The sequence below is a fragment of the Trichosurus vulpecula genome, chromosome 3 (genome assembly GCF_011100635.1).
Source record: "Trichosurus vulpecula isolate mTriVul1 chromosome 3, mTriVul1.pri, whole genome shotgun sequence".
Taxonomy (NCBI): domain Eukaryota; kingdom Metazoa; phylum Chordata; class Mammalia; order Diprotodontia; family Phalangeridae; genus Trichosurus; species Trichosurus vulpecula.
In genome coordinates, this window is record NC_050575.1 from 377477427 (window position 1) to 377491644 (window position 14218).

The following is a 14218-nucleotide window of genomic DNA, read 5'->3' on the forward strand; positions in this document are numbered from 1 at the left end:
TGATTAATGCTTTCTGCTTATTATTTCCTATTTATCCTGTGTATAAGCTTGTTTGTACATAGTTCACATGTTGTTTCCCCCACTAGACCTCCAGGGCAGGGACTGGCTTTTGCCTTTCTTTTGTATCCATAGTCCTTAGCACAGTGCCTGGCATACAGTAGGTATGTAATAAATGCTTATCGACTGACTGACTTGTCAGAGTCAGGGCTTGAAACCAGGTCCACTGACACAGAGGTTGACTTTCTGTCCATGATGCTACACTTCCTTTTGGTTTACAGGAAACAGGCCCTTTATAAATATTTGTCTAATTAAATTGTGAACCTTAAGGGGCTATAGGAAGGACAGACTCTGTTAGTCTATCTCTGGGCCATCATGACTTTATAATATCCCAACATCCGCAGTCCCCAAGGCTCTCAATCCCATTGCCTAGGGGAACAGTGGACCTCTGGGCCGTGTGGTTGTTAGTCTCATCTCTAACAGCAAAAGTGCTGAGGACCAACTGCAAGGTAGCCCTGCACTGGGTTCATTGCATACAAGGACATGCTCCCTGAGATGGGGAGACAATGGGAGAGATAGAGCAAGAAAGACACTGGCTTTCCCATGTTGCTCCTGGTCTTTTTTCTTGTGAATTCTAACTTTGAATTATAGTGGTTAAAACTGGAGGGAACCACAGAGATTGGGCCACAGGATCCATTATTTCATCAATACAGGGAACTCCCTTATGTGGAAATTCCCTCCACTAGTGCAGCTGGGCAACTCATTTGTAGCTTATAAACTTGGAGCGTTGTGTGCGGCACAGAGAGGTTAAGCACTTTGCCTGTGGTCACACATTTAGCCTCTATCAGAGGCCAGACTTGAATCTAGGTTTCCTGACTCCAGGTCCAGCTCTCTATGCAATGCTTCATGCTGACTTAGAGATCACAGAGGAAGCAGCTAAGACCCAAAGAGAGGAAATGACTTTTCCACGGTCACACAGTGAGTCAGGGGAAGACTTGAAGTAAGCACCAGGCCTTTTGACCCCTTTGCACCTGCTTTATAAATATTCCTCATTTCCTCCGTATGTTTATGTCTTGTATCCCCATCTAAATAGGCTTGTTTCCTCCTCCCCATAATCCCAGAAGCAGGTCTCTGTGACTCCCTCACACTTACCCTTGTCCTCAGTTTGACCAAACTTGGCCTTCAGTGCATGCCCAGCTCACATGAATGAGAAAAATCAAACCTGACGAGTTACCCATGCTCCCTGGGGCAGCTGTGGCTGGTCTGGTCATTCATGACCCCAGAGTGAGGACAGGTGACAACCACCTCTCTGGGCTGAGCCTCAAGAAGAAGCCGCGTCCATCACTCACCTGGCAGATGAAAGAGCAGAAGATGCCGAGCCAGATGGCAGCCATCACTGGAGGCCTTGCATTGAAGGAAAGGAGACCAGTTCTAAGATGAGCAGCCTCCCAGTCAGCTTAACCTCTCTCTCAGCCCCCAGTCCCCTTTCCCTCCCTCTCTCTCAGCTCTGCCCCCTGGAGGTTCTATCCCTCCATCAGTCAAGGGAGGCACAGCACAATGCAAAGACAGACTTTAGAGTCTGAAGACTGAACTTTCCAATTACTGGAGGACACTTCCATCTTCCCGGCCACCCAGGCTCACCACCTCCGCGTGTCATCAGTCAGCATGCATTTATTAAGCACTTACTAGATGGTGTTCTAAGCACTGGGGATACGAAGAAAGGCAACAACAGGATCCCTGAGTTCTCACAGTCTAATGGGGGAGACAACATACTCTCTCTCTTTATGTATGTATGTATGTATGTATATGAATATAGGGGCAACTAGGTGGCACAGTAGATAGAGTGCCAGGCCTGGAGTCAAGAAGACCCATCTTCTTGAGTTCAAATCTGGCCTCAGACACTACCTATATGACTTGGGGCAAATCACTTAAACATGTTTGCCTCAGTTTCCTCATCTGTCAAATGAGCTGGAGAAGGAAATGGCAAACCACTCCAGTTTCTTTGCCAAGAAAATGCCAAATGGGGTCATAAAGAGTTGGACATAACTTTAAAAAACTGTATATACATATATATCACGTGCACATATTATGTATATGTATATACATACATAGAGTAGATGGACAGTAATCTTGGAGGTACTAGTAATGTGTATGTATGTGTGTGTGTGTGTGGAGGGGAAGAGAATGAAAGGGTAGTAGGAGAAAAGATGTGGGGAGAGGAAGAGGGAGAGAAGAGAAGGCAAGAGAAGAGAAGAAGAGAAGGGAAGGGAAAAGAAGAGAAGGGAAGGGAAGGGAGTAGAGGGGAGAGGGAATCAGAGTGAGAAAGATACACAGAAAGACACACACACACACACACACAGACAGGGAGAGAGAGAGAGAGAGAGAGAGAGAGAGAGAGAGAGAGAGAGAGACAGAGAGAGACAGAGACAGAGAGACAGAGACAGAGGGGAAGGTGAGATCTGAGTTGAGACTTGAAGGACACCAAAAGGTGGAGGTGAGGAAGTGGAGCATTCTGGGCACAGAAGAAGTATGGAGTCAGGAGACAGAGGGTTGAAAACCAGGGACGGCATGAAGGCTGAGGGTGCTGCTGGATTATAGAGTGAGAGGAGGGGAGTGCCATTCTTAGCTCCTTATTCTCATTCCACACACCCAATCCCTCACCAAGTCTCCTTCACAACATCTCATTCTTCACTCAGGAAACCATCACCATCAGCAATCCCTTGGATCACTGCTGTAGCCTTCTAACTGACCCCCTGCCTAAGATCTCTCCCCACTCGCAGCTGCCAGAGGGATTTTTCTAAAATCTGGCCCGACCATGTCACTTCTGTACTCCTTGCTCAATGAATTCTGGTGGTTCCCGTTCTCTCAGGATCAATCTAAAGGAGCCTGCCATTGAAAGCCCTTCATTCCCTGGCCCCTTCCTCCCTTCTTCCTTTCCAGCACTCTTACACCTTCGCTCCCCTCCACACACTCCACCATTCAGCTCCACCAGCCCCTCATCGGTCTCTGAGTCTTTTCACTGGCTGTCCTCATTGCCTGGAATGCTGTGCTCCTTTACCGCCACCTCTTAGCTTTCCTGGCTTCCTTCGATTCACCTCCAAGGCCACCAGATACAAGAGGCCTTTTCCGGACCCTACAGTGGCCACTGGCTTCTCCTGTCAGATTGCCTTCCATCTACTTTGTATCTATCTTTTAATTATTTAAATTCTGTGAATCCCATTGGAATGCACACTTCTTGAGAACAGGGCAGTTAGGAGGCACAGTGGATGGGCATTGGACCCAGAGACAGGAAGATCTGAGTTCAAATATCACCTCAGATATTTATGAGCAGTGTGATCCTGAGGGAGTCACTTAACCTCTACAACTGTTGTTGTAGGATCAAATGAGATATTTGAAATGCACTTAGCACAGTGTGCTGCATATAGTAGATGCTTAATAAATGCTTCTTCCCTTCCTTTTTTAAACTTTGTATCCACAGAGCTTAGCACAGCACCTGGCACATAGTAAGTACTATGTTTGGCTAATGTTTGTTGATTGACTGACTGACCCGGGTTCGAATCCCACTTCAGAAGCTTCCTGCTTAAATGACCTTTGGAAACCACTTAAACTCCCTCAGCCTCAGTTTCCTGATCTGCAGAATGAAAGATTATACTTGATTGGTCTCTGAGGTCCCTTCCAGCTCTAGATCTAAGACCCAAAGGTCACAAAATGGCAGAATCTCAGAGGCAGAAGAGACCCAGGAGGTCACCCAGCTCAATCTTAGCTGGCCAGGAATCCTCTCTACAATAGCTTCGACAAGTGGTCAGCCAGCTGGAGGACCCCCAGAAAAGAACCTGCCACCTCTGGAGGCAGCCCCTTCTACCTCTTGGCAGCTGGTTAGAAGCAGTTCCCAATATCGAGCCTAAATTAAACCTGCCTGTAGACCACTAGGATCCATTGTTCCTAGTTCTGGGGCTGAGCAGAAAAAAATAAACCCAGTCCCTAATTTACATGGCAGGTCTCCTAGCACTGTACTTGAACTCAGCACTCTTGTCTCCTTCCTCTACTTTTCCTCTACAGGTTGAACGTCTCCAGTTGCCTCAACTGATTTTTATATGGTTTGATTCAGAATCCCCTCAACACCTCAGCTGCTATGCTCTAGACCTGTTTGAGCCCATCAGTGTGCTTCCTGGAATATAATGACCAGGATGGATAGTACTCCAGGAGTCTGGCCCACCCTGAGGACAAGACTAGGCCTAAAAGACAGACACTTTAGAGTTGGAAGGTACCTTAGAGCAGAGGTCTTGAGAATGAGGGCTATGCCTACCCCACCTCAGTAGGCCATGGGATAGTCATTCAGAATGTGGAAAGGTCACATCCCATCCACTCAGTGACAGCCAATGGGCTTATCTCCAACACAGCTTAATCGCTCCCTTCTTCCATTAACAAGAAACATCCCTCCACTGTGCCCAGACCTACAGCTGGGTCCCTACTCTACCCCCCTCTGGGTGGTTATAACCTAACCTCAACCCTAGTAACTACAGCAAAGTCTCCCCTTCCCCAAAGAATACCCATACTCTGGCCCCAAAACTGCATCACCTGGAAGGTTGGGTTCTGGTGTCTGCTAAGATATCCCACCCACTTTCATTTTTGGTGGGACAGAATGAGCTGGATGGGACAAACCAACATGGATGGGTTGTGATCTGAAATGACAGCTCCATTCCATTACCTTTCCTCCCCAAACCTGCTACTCATCTGAACTTTCCTATTTCTGTCCGTCTGTCTTTCTATCTATCCATCTATGTTAGTTTGTTTTTTGGAGGGGGGAAGACAGGGCAATTGGGGTCAAGTAACTTGCCCAAGGTCACACAGCTAGTGTGTCAAGTGTCTGAGGTCAGATTTGAACTCAGGTCCTCCTGACTCCAGAGCCAGTGCTCTACTCACTGCGCCACCTAGCTGTCGCAGAACTTTCCTGTTTCTGTCAAGAACACCACTATCCTTTCACAGTCCCAGGTTCTCCACTTCCTTGCTATTCTTCTCTCTTCCCTCAGGTGACACTTTGCTCTCCAAAGTTACCAGTGATCTCTTTATTTCAATCCCCATCCTTCTTGCCCTCTCTGCGCCCTCTGACACTGTCCAGCACCCTCTGCTCTTGGCTACTCTCTCTTCTCTAGGTCACGGTGTCAATATGTCACATGAAAACTCTTGCACCTGCCCATCTTAAAAACTTGGAAACAGAATTTTCCTCCATGTTAAAGCCTTTCCAATGGAGCAAGTTTCAGTGGGTTTTAAACCTATTTGTTAAAAATATAAAAATGCAACACCTTCTAATTAATTTGGAAGAGCAACTGTTTGACATGAGAGAAGATGGAAATTTATGAGCCAAATATCAGCAAAAAAACCCATGTGGAATTGGTGGATGGTATTAGAAAATGGATGGTATTAGAAAGTGATTCTCAGTATTTAGTGAGAGCAGCCAGTGAGGCCTTCTTTTGTTTTTTTTTTTATTTTTGAGGCCTTCTTTTATTAGGAGATAGGTATCTTTGTGAGGCATTGTTTTTGACTGCAAAAACCATGAAAACTAAGCACTGAAATAAATGGACTGAACTTATAAAACCCAGCTTTGTAATCATGGCTATTCCAGTGTTAAACCAAAATTTGAAAAAATAAAGAAACATTTAGTTGCAGTGCTTTCACCAAAATATCTGCAGAACACTACAAATAACATTTTGGTGAAAGCGAAATGTTTCTGTACCATTAACAAATAAAATATTATTTTCAAAATATGATCTCTTTATCTCATCCTCTCCACATTTTCTGTTCTTGTGTTTTATATTGTACATAACTGTTAGTACAGTGATACATGGACAGAAAGTATAAATAAGAAAATATACACATATCGGGGGTGCATGCTCAAACATCTTTTATTGATAGGAGTGTACAATTTTTTTAAAAATTGAAGATCGTGGGGGCAGCTAGGTGGCACAGTGAATAGAGCACCAGCCCTGGAGTCAGGAGGAGATGAGATCAAATCCAGCCTCAGACACTCAACACTTAATAGCTATGTGACCTTGGGCAAGTCACTTAACCCCAATTGCCTTGCCTTCCCCCCTCCAAAAAAAAAATTGAAGATCATGCCTTAGATACCATCTCTCTAATTTTTTTTTAACAAACAAGGAAACTTAGGCCCAGGAAATTTAAATCTCTTAAAAGAGCCTGTCTCTTTGCTGTTCTCACTGATCAAACCTCACTAGACTCAATGACTTTAGAAAATAGCCCATTAAAGGCAGACACCATGTCTAGAGAGTTCTCAGGACATAAATAGATTCAGCTAATCTACCAAAGCTCCAACTGGGTATTCTCTTGGGTCTGTTCAAGGTCCCAGAGCTCAGTGGTCTGTAATTACCTCCAAATGTGAAAATCATAGAATCACAGGATTTAGAGCTGGAAGGCCCCTTAGAGATTCTCTATGACAGGACTTCGTAACCTTTGTTATATCCTGGACCCCCTTGGCAGTCTATGGACACCTTCTCAGGATAAAGTTTTTAAATAGTTGAAGGAAATTCTACATTTCAGTTAGACGTTAGTGAAAATAAGATGTATTTTTTTTTTCCCTATCCAAATTCACAGACTTCCTGAAATCTGTCCATGGACCCCACCCAAGGGAAAGCAGCCCATGGATCTCAGATTAAGGACCCCTGATCTAGTTCAACACCTTCAAATTACTGAAGAGGAAACTGAGACCCAGAGCAGGAAATTGCTTTGCCCAAAGTAGAGCCATGATTCAACACCAATCTCGACTCCTCTTTCTCCCTCACTGCCTACATCTAATGAGCTGCCAAGTTCTGATGCTTCCATCTCAGCAACATCTCATCCATGCACCTCCTTCTCTACATCAATACTGCCCAATCCATCCCCCCTCAGATGTGCTACAGGGGAGCCTCCTAATTGTACCTGCACCCATTTCTCCATTTATCTTTCCAATGCATAGCCCTGATAATTTCATTCCTCCACTCAAACACCTTCTGCGTTGTCCCATTGCCTACCTGAATAAAAGCTAAACTGTTTGGCCTGGTGTCCATGCTGGTTCCACCATTCCAGCCTTATCTCATACCCTTTGCTTCAATCAGGCCAACCATGGGATCAGAGTTATAACTAGGGATTTTTGTACTTAGAGCAAGAAAAGGATCAAGGTTGGGGGAGGATTGGGAAGGTTAGAGAAGAACTTATCCGGATGTATTTTTCAGCAGGAGGAATCTCCCCAAGAACATCAGGAGGGTCCTACACTACCAGAATAGTAACAGTTGCTGAGGAGATGGAAGGTGGTGGGATCAGGGAATGAAGTGGTGCTACCTGGGGAAAGAAAGCTCCATATTGTAACTGTGAGCACCCTCTCATTTTTGGCACCCTGGTGCAAAGCTCTGATTACCTCACCCTAGTTAAAGTGTTGCATAGCATGTAGATTTAGAATTGGAATGGACCAAAGAAATTCATCTAGTCTGACCCCTCCTTTTACACAGCAGTGAACCCAGGGGGTGAAAATGACCTTCCCAAGGCAAGTAAAAAAAAAGAGTTGAGGTCAAACTTAGTTTTTTCTGAGTCTGCATTCATTGTTCTTTCCATCCTACCATGCTGTGTTCATGTCTTATACTCCCCCACCTCACTTCAATTTACTTCAGTTTGATTCACAATATTATAGGATTCCAAGCTGAAAGAAACCTTAAAAATTCTTTAGTATAATTCTTTCATTTTACAAAAAAGGAAACTGCAGGCCAGGTGGCATAGTGGATAGAGTTCTGAGCTTGGAGTTAGGAAGCCCCAAGTTCAAGTCCTGGCTTCAGATACTTACTAACTGTGTGACCCTGGGAGAGTTACTCAGCCTCATTTTCCTCATCTGCCAAATGAGGGGGTTGGACCTGATGCCTTATGAGAACCCTTCCAGCTCTGATATGTGATCCCAGGACCTCGCCCAAGGTCACAGAGCTAACATGTAATAGAATCCAAGAGTATGGTGCTCCCTGACCAGATTGGGAGCTCCCTGGGGGCAGGGACTCTCTTATCCACTTTTGTCTTTCCCAAAAGCCTCTACACCCAATAGTCGCTCAGTGAAAGTTTTTAGTGGCTGCTGCTGAAATACAAAGCATGTTCCAAAGTGAAGTCAAATCCCTGAGCGTTTATAAAGAGCTCGTTAGAGACGCTGTGCTAAGTACTAGGTGGGAATAAAGCAGCTTGTCAGCCCAGGCAGTTAGTGGGTGACTTTGGTGGCCGTGACCCAGACTAGAAGTACAATTTACACAGTGTCATTGAAACTTGCCTCACTCTAAGGAGGGAAAACAAAAGAACCAAAGAAAGCTTCACACATACCACAAGGGAAAGGAGGCAGCAGAAAGAGAACTGGGTTCAAAATGAAAAGACTCGAGTTCAAATCCTGACTCTGACCCTTAACTATCTATGTGACCTTGGACAAATATTTCCCTTCCCTGGACCTTAAGAATGTCTTCATCTGTCAAACGAGGGAGTTAGAGCTATTTGATTTCTAACTTCCCTTAAAACTTTAAATTCTATGAATAAACTTCTAGAATTACAACCAAAAAGTGGGTTCCAGAACCTCATGTTTACCCTAGTATCCAGTTTTAGCCCCACTCATCTCTGGCCCAGAGCAACTTTTCATGGCTAATGTGGCCTCACTGGCCCCCAGCCTTCCCTAAGCTACTGTGTCTCCTTCAGAGAGGTCAGGGAATGGCTGACCTTGTCTTGTGGTGCCGTTGCTCTCCCTATAATCTACTTTCTCTCTCCTCTGTCACTATCAGGATGCTAGAAGGGGTGATAAATTCATTGGGGTCCATCCCCCCTTCACTGTCCACCTGCGACCACCCAAAAACCACAAGGGATCTAATCTAAGTCAAAAGCTTCAGCCTTCATTCAATTCAATACAATGAGGATTTATGGACCAAAGTTTGAGGTTGGAGCCCTTGGGGATGGTGGCTATGTCTAGCCCCCAGTCTTAGCTCTTCTCCTGGGTCACCATGCCTCACTGAGGTCTCTGCCCCTCCCTGGTGACAGCCTTCTCTCCAACCTCCATCTTCTCGCCTTTACTTCTGCTAATCAGTGCCCCCCCCTTGACTTCTATACCCCTCTCTGAGCCTCAGTGCCTCCCCAGCACTTTCTCCAAGCCCCCTCTAATGGACTTTGCCACTTCTCCAAACTCTACCTCTCTTCCTAACCTCTGCCACTCCTCGGCTTTTGCTCCCCTCTCAGACACTGCTTTGCTCCCCAGCTTCTGCTCCTCCTGGCTCTCATCTCTGCCTTAGACTCCATCCCCATCTCTGGTCACAGACACCCTTACCTACTGTTGTCTTGACTCTCGAGAGATTCCCAGGCTGGTCGTTCGCCAGGGAGGCTCTGGGAGAGCTACAGGGACAGGAGGGCTCCTTGGGGGTAGCGTCCAGGCTGGGTGCCTCAGTCTAGGAAAACTCCGTTCACCTCCTACTGGGCCTGAAGGACAGAGGCCTGACTCACCAGAGCTTGCCCCTAACTGCTCATTAGTTACTGATTGACTTTCTAATTAAGAAAAGTCCCAATGACTAACCCAGGAGAGCCACTGACTGAGATTACCAACCGTGTGACTGGGACCTGGGCTCTGGGTTGGGGTTTTTCCAAATGGGTGGCACTGGTGTGTTTGGGGTAGAGGCATTGAACATCAGAGGACAGGGTAGGGTTCAGCCCCCAGGTAGCCTGGAGCCCAAGCTGGGGGCTATGACGCTTCTTGGAGACCATCTGGCAGAACGGTCCAACTGGGGGCATTGAAGCACAATGGAAAGGACATGAGCTAAGTCAGAAGACCTGGGTTCAATTCTACTTATTTGCACTGTAATTTCCAGCAAGTCCCTTCACTTCTCTGGGACTCAGTTTCCACATCTATAAAATAATGCCATTGGACTGTATCAGGAATTCTTAACCTTACCTTTCTTTTCTATGTCTTGATAACTATATTTCAGTATAACTGATTTTATTTGTAATCCTTTGTATTTAATTTTATGCATTTAAAAATACAGCTCTGAGACAGGCTCTGTAGACTTCCCCAGGACCACCACCAAAGGGGCCCAGGATACAAGCAAGGTTCAGAACCCCCGGTAGATGAGTTCTAAGCTTTCTTCCACCATAGATGTTCCGCATTCTAAGGATAGAGAACCTCCCAGATCTAGCACTCTGTGGTCTGTCTCAGCCTCACCCTCCAAACCCAATGGATGCTGCCAAGTGAGTCTAGGAAGTGTGGTACAGCAAAAAGAACACTGGTTCAGATTTAGAGAACCTAGGTTCAATTTTCACTTCTGCTGGGCAATTAACTTAATCATAATAGCTAACACTTATATAGGGCCTTAAGGTTTGCAAAGTGTTTTATGTACCTCATAGACCCACATTACCTTGTTTGATCCTCGTAACCAACCCCAGGAGAAAGGGACTCTTACTTATAAGCCCCATTTTATGGGTGAGGAAGCTGAGGTTGAGAAAGGTGAAGTTACTCACCCAGGATCACATAATCAGTAAGCAGCCGCAGCAGGATTTGAACCGAGCACTTTCAAGTCCGGTCTCCACAGAGTTAACAACCCAGGACATGGTATTTCGACAGAGATGGCCACTGCCATGACGTTTTCTCGCCAGGCATGAGGAAGTTAACTGAGCATGAGAGTGAAAGACTCACAGCCCAGGAAGGTTTGCTTGACTCCAAGTCCCAGGCTCTGTTGGCTAAGCGACCTGGCTGACTCCTAGGCAGCTACCTGTCTGGGTCTCGGTTTCCTCATCTGTAAGATGAATGGCTTGGGTTTTTAGATGGCCTCCGAGGTCCTTTCTGGCTTCATATGTACAATCCCATGGTCTTTCTTTCTCTGCCTGTCCCAACTCTATTGCTGTCCTTAGAGCAGCCGGAGAGATCCTCTGAATCGTCAGACCAGCTGTAGCTGCCCCTAGGTAGATAAGGACAGCTTAGGTGATTCTACAGAAAACAGGGTCAAGTGTAATCATGGCACCCCGACCTCTAAACAAAGCTTCTTTCCTGTTTGGCCCTTTCACTGGTCTCACTCCTGCTTCCCCGCCTGCCTCTCTTGCCAGCCTCTGTTTTCATAAAATGGCAGCCTAAATGTTCCCACCTGTAATATGGGTTTTCCCATTTAGGGGAGGGTGGGAGGAATGGGTACAATTCACATAATTTCTCCTAACCTCCAGGCCCCCAATTTCCTTAGACCGGCAGAACCTTTCATCTTGGGCAGCCTGAGACTGACCCATCTTCTTTGATGAGGAATCCTGGATAATTTGGGGATTCTTTACCCCGTCTCTTTCACCATCTATTCCCCTAGAGCAAGGGTGAGGCTAGGGTGCCACTTGTGGCCTTAAGGCTGCAGGTTCCCCAACCCTGCCCTAGAGTCTCCTGGACAGGTCCTTCTTCCAGGAGAGGTGGAAGGCTTGGACTGCCACTGTCAGCAGTTAAAAGTGACTTCAGTAATCACTGAACTGGACTGAAAAGAGGTAGGAGGAGAGCAAGCTTTTATTAAGTACCTACTATGCGCTGTGCTTAGCATTGTACAAATATCTCATTGGATCCTCGTAACAGCCCTGGGAGGTAGGGACTATTATTATCACAATTTTACAATGAGGAAACTGAGGTAATAGAGGTTAAATGACTTGCCCAGGGTCACACAGCTAGGAAGTATTTGAATTGGGATTTGAACTTAGGTTTTCCATGACTTATCCACTGCACTACCTAGCTGCTTCTAGGCATGGAATCAGAGAAAACTTGGGTTCAAATCCCAGCTTCCCCAGACTGCCACCAAAGGGGTACAGGACACAAGCATGATTAAGAACCCCTGGTAGATGAGTTCTAAGCTTTCTTCCACCATAGATGTTCCGCATTCTAAGGACAGAGAACCTCCCAAATCTAACATTCTGTGGTCTGTCTGTCTCAGCATCGCTCTCCAAACTGCCTCCCACTTGATTTGGGGGTTTCTGGGTAAATCACTTCATTTTGTCACAACTTGATTTTTCTCATCTAAAAACTGGAGATGATAATACCTGTGCCAGTTACCTTACAGGGCTGTGGTGAGGAAAATACTTTAAAGACCTAGAGGAAATGTGAGTTATTCTCTACAGCTCCCCAGACCCTGAGGTTGGATAGGTAGGGCTTTAGCACAGCCCCTTTGGCACCGGGCCCTGAGGCCAGGGGCCTGGGGACTTTGCTTTGGGCTGTTCCCTTTCCTGGGTACAATTCCCCAAGGGCCTTCCACGGCTCAGTCACCCAATCTTTTCTTGGTTCCCTGAGTGTCCACTGCACCCCACCCCCTCTCCTCCCTCCCCTTATACACAATTATGAGTTCAGCTGGAACGAAGAGATAATGTCCGACCAGAGCTAGATGGAACTGGGTAGCTGAGGGGGTGGAGAGACTCCTCTAAGAGCTACTGAAGGTGCCAGAAACATGGGAGACCTAACTTTTTCCCATCCTTCCCTTCCATCTCTTGAAGGAAAACACTGACCATTCCAACCATGTTTCTCTACTGGGTGCTAGCCCAGTAGGGCAGCCTCAGTGGCCACCAGGCTTTCTTCTCCTTCCCCAGCTTTAAGTGAAGTTGTCTATGACTAGACAACAGGAGATCTCTGTGAAGGGGGTGTAGGGTTGGGAGCCAAGGAGAAGGATCTGGCTGGGGTTGTTGGATATGAGTTAGGATAGAAAGTTGGGGGCGGGGATCTGAAGAGGAGGTGGTTAGAAATATCTTTGTGGGTGGGAAAGGCTGTTTGTTACAGAGACATTTTAAAGAAGTCTGGACACCCTGATCCCACTGGGAGGGGCCATGTGCTTAAGGCACTGATGTTACTAATTCAATATGTGACCTTGGACATGCATCACTCCCTCTTTCTTGTGGGTCTCAATTTCATTATCCATAAAAAGGGGGAGGGGGCTAGATGGTCTCTAAGATTTTTACTAGTTCAGACATTCTGTGTTCTAATGTACTGTTTTAGGGTCCCTAGAGGTGCAGCGGATAGAGTGTTGGGCCTGGAGTCGGGAATACCTGAGTTAAAATCCATCCTCAGCCATTTAACTAGCTGTGTGACCCTGGGTAAATCACTTAACCTCCATCTGCCTCATTGTCCAGATCTGTAAAAATGAGGAATGATAATAGCACCTACCTCCCAGGGTTGTTGTGAGGATCAAATAAAATAAACTTTGTAAAGTGCTTGGCACAGTGCCTGGCACATAGTAGGCACTCCATAAAATGCTAATTTCCTTCTAGCTCTGACACTTGGTGTTTTAAGACTCCTTCCAGGCCTAACATTCTATTCCAAGCACCACCCCCTCTTCCACTCCTGCCATTCTAATCTGGGACTGAATGTAAGGGTGATATTGGGGAAAGAACCCTGAATCCAAGTCAGAGAACCTGAGGTTGTGTTTTAGCTCCTCCCCTTACTACCCATGTGACCTTGGACAAATTGAGGTACTGGGGGGAGGGGGTGGGGATTGTCTGTAAAATCTGGTAGCTGACACCCAAGATCCCTTCCAGCCCTAAATAGATGGTCCTGGGATTCGCTGACATGGCAGAGAATGCGTCCAGATCTAACCCATGTAGCAAGGCCCCACCTAAAGCTTGTACTGTGAGCAAAGCAGGAACACGGCCATCCAAGCCGAAAGGACTGGGACCTTGTCTGTGACCTTGAACCTGACCACACTGAGAAAGCTTCCCTGGAACCTGGCTCAGGAACTCCTGTTCTCCTCTGCAGGCCCCTGGCCCAAGCAGGGGATGGTCCCGTCCCCTGAGAAGGCAGACAGAGAGGCCTTGGCCTCCAAGGGCTGGGGTTTGCAGGACCTGTATGAGGTCAGAGGATTTGTGGCATTGAGATGGGCAGAGCAGGCCTGGGCCCAGACTTTTGATCTTGAAATAAGGGAAAGCCAGAGAGGATGTTTTCCAGGAAGAGAGATTAACCTTTCAGGGAGTCAGGATCATGAAATAGGAAGCTTATTTCATAGGACATCAAGTACCCAAGCTGGAACAGACTAGAGATCAAAGTTGCCCTCTTTTTCCAGAGAAGAAATAACTCACACTGAGACTCTTCTTACAACTCTGTGAAATAGGCGGCACAAGGAGCGATGCCTCCGTTCTACGGAGGAGGAAACAGGTTTGGAGTTACTCTCTGACTTGCTCAAGGTAACAAGACAAGTTTGGGACAATAGCTGACATATAATTAATAATAATAATA

At 46.4% G+C, this 14218-nt stretch overlaps 1 protein-coding gene across 1 annotated transcript in view; it reads right to left on the bottom strand.

Annotated features, from left to right (window-relative positions):
- The window catches only part of CDH16 (cadherin 16), a 43252-nt gene extending 36005 nt beyond the window's left edge, over positions 1 to 7247 (bottom strand). Inside the window, exons 1-2 of the mRNA XM_036752008.1 lie at positions 7210 to 7247; positions 1347 to 1410 (exon numbers count right to left, since the gene is read on the bottom strand). Of these exons, the coding sequence (XP_036607903.1) occupies positions 1347 to 1410; positions 7210 to 7247 (102 nt within the window). The remainder of the gene's footprint in view (positions 1 to 1346; positions 1411 to 7209) is intronic.
- Between the last annotated feature and the right edge of the window lie 6971 nt (positions 7248 to 14218).